This window comes from Lycium ferocissimum, unplaced genomic scaffold, assembly GCF_029784015.1.
Source record: "Lycium ferocissimum isolate CSIRO_LF1 unplaced genomic scaffold, AGI_CSIRO_Lferr_CH_V1 ctg12184, whole genome shotgun sequence".
Classification (NCBI taxonomy): domain Eukaryota; kingdom Viridiplantae; phylum Streptophyta; class Magnoliopsida; order Solanales; family Solanaceae; genus Lycium; species Lycium ferocissimum.
Window position 1 is genome coordinate 5,001 of NW_026714223.1, and position 2,239 is coordinate 7,239.

Genomic DNA, 2,239 nt, shown 5'->3' on the forward strand with positions numbered 1-2,239 from the left:
CTGTCCAGAATTGGTGATATAGCTATCAAATTTAAATCACCACTAACTGTTTACTTACATAACCTCAGTAGATTCGATGGGCTTTTATTGCTAGACTACATGAGAAAAAGTTGGGGAAAGAGGGGTAATGTTAAAATGATGGATAGAAACCACCATATCTACGAGATAAAAGTCCGCGCGTCGGGGAGGCGGGTTTTATTCCGCTTCAAAGACTCAATGCTGATGCTCAAGGGTTCGCTTGATTCACTTTCAAAGAATCTATGCCCCGAACTTGGGTATAAGGGTTCTATTGATTCTTTGAAAGTGAATCAAGACACTCTCAGCAATATGAAGGAGGACTTGAGAAAATATCTTAAGCAGGACGTCCTTCTCCTAGGGGGTGTCATGCAAAAACTGCAAGGGTTAATTTGGGATGAGTACGGGGTGGACATAGAATGTAAGCTCACCCTTCCATCATTTGCAATGCTCCTCTTTCGTATGAAGTTCTTGGATGCCGATAAATGGCACATCTACAAAGCTAGCGGGGACGAAGACACCTTTATAAGAAGTGGTTACTACGGTGGTCATGTGGATATCTTCATACCGTTTGGTAAAAACCTATACTACTACGACATAAACTCTCTCTATCCCTTTGTGATGAGAGATAGCCCCATGCCCGTTGGGACTCCTGTCTGGCATAGTAATTTGAGTGAGATGGACTTAGATAGCATCTTTGGATTTCTCGAGGCCGTTGTGAACTGCCCCCGGAATATCAAGAGGCCCTTTCTTCCTTTTCGAAAGAGAAAAGATAGTACTCTGATCTTCCCGACTGGTAAGTTTAGAGGGGTTTACTTTAGCGAGGAGTTAAAGTATGCTAGAACCCTGGGGTACACTGTAGTCCCAATCGAGGGATACCTCTTTGAGAAGAGCGAGGGAAGCCCTTTTGAAGACTATGTTAGGTCCCTCTCGGAGAATAGGATAATAGCTAAGCAAAAAGGGAATACTGCGATGTCTTATATATAGAAACTTCTTATGAATTCTCTCTATGGAAGATTCGGTATAAGTCCAGAATGCACAACTAGCGAGATCTGCGACGATGCTCAACGCAAGTATTTGGTTGATAATTGTGATAAGTTATTATACAGCGAAGCCTTTGATGAAAACCTCTTCATAGTCGGCTACCGTATCAATGCATACTCGACAAAAGAGAAATGGCGCCCCTTGCCGAACTCAGCGGTCCAGATCTCGGCAGCTGTAACTGCCTACGCAAGGATACTTCTGTACCCCCATATCTCGAGAGATGATTGTTATTACACGGACACGGACTCCGTTGTGCTTGGTCAACCACTCCCATACGATGAAGTTTCTTCTTCTGAAATAGGGAAATTGAAGCTCGAAGACCGAATCGAGAAAGGTCTATTTTGAGCTCCGAAGGCATATACATACACCACCGAGGGGGGTGGCGATTCAGTACTCAAGTTCAAGGGTCCTGCTAAAAGACATGCAACTCAAGAGTGGTTTGAGTCCCAGTACGTCGACCCATCTCGAAAACTCAATGTAAATGTGGATAACAACTTCGCGCTTGATTGGAGGTCTTTCGCCGTCCAGAAGAAAACTACAACATACAAGCTCGGGATTAACCCTGAGGCTAAGAGAGATTTAATATATGATGATAAGGGTTTATGGGTTGATACAAGTCCTATTCATGTTGAGCTTGATGATGATACAGCCCTAGGTGATGGTAAATCTAGACAAATAGTCCAAGCCTTAATGGATAATATAAATGACTTAATGGATCAGATAAATAAATTGAATAGAAAACTATTGGATATAAAAGAAGAAAGAGAGATGACAAAGCAGGAAGAAGGAAGAGAAATCACTAATAAAGGAAGCGGGATGACAAAGGTTGAAGAAGAAAGAGAGATTCCAATGCAGGAATTCTAATTCGACGGGAAAAGAAAGGGAAATGATGAAGAGATATGTCAAATAGAAAAGGAAGATGACGATGAGAAAAACAAAAGGTTAATGGAGGAGTCTACGGCGGAAGCGAAAGGGTCACAAGAGGGGTGGAAAGCTGAAGTGGAAAGGTTAAGGGATGAGAAGATCAAAATAAGGGAAAGCTCCTCCTCAATATGTTTGATCCCTTTCCAAGCCTTCCTCTTCGTCAATGATTATGGGGCGCTCCTGTCCTTTAGTTCGATACACTACTCTAAGGCCAGTTGCCTATACAGCATCTTGACTTTCTAGTAGAGTCCACTTT

General features: G+C 42.6%; 1 protein-coding gene across 1 annotated transcript in view; it reads left to right on the forward strand.

The window, feature by feature from the left end:
- LOC132041886 (DNA polymerase-like) overlaps positions 1-1,923 on the forward strand; it is a 2,004-nt gene extending 81 nt beyond the window's left edge. The window contains exons 1-2 of the mRNA XM_059432566.1: positions 1-989; positions 1,479-1,923. The exon at positions 1-989 is cut by the window's left edge and continues 81 nt beyond it. Coding sequence (XP_059288549.1) covers positions 1-989; positions 1,479-1,923 — 1,434 coding nt within the window. The remainder of the gene's footprint in view (positions 990-1,478) is intronic.
- Positions 1,924-2,239: the final 316 nt, after the last annotated feature.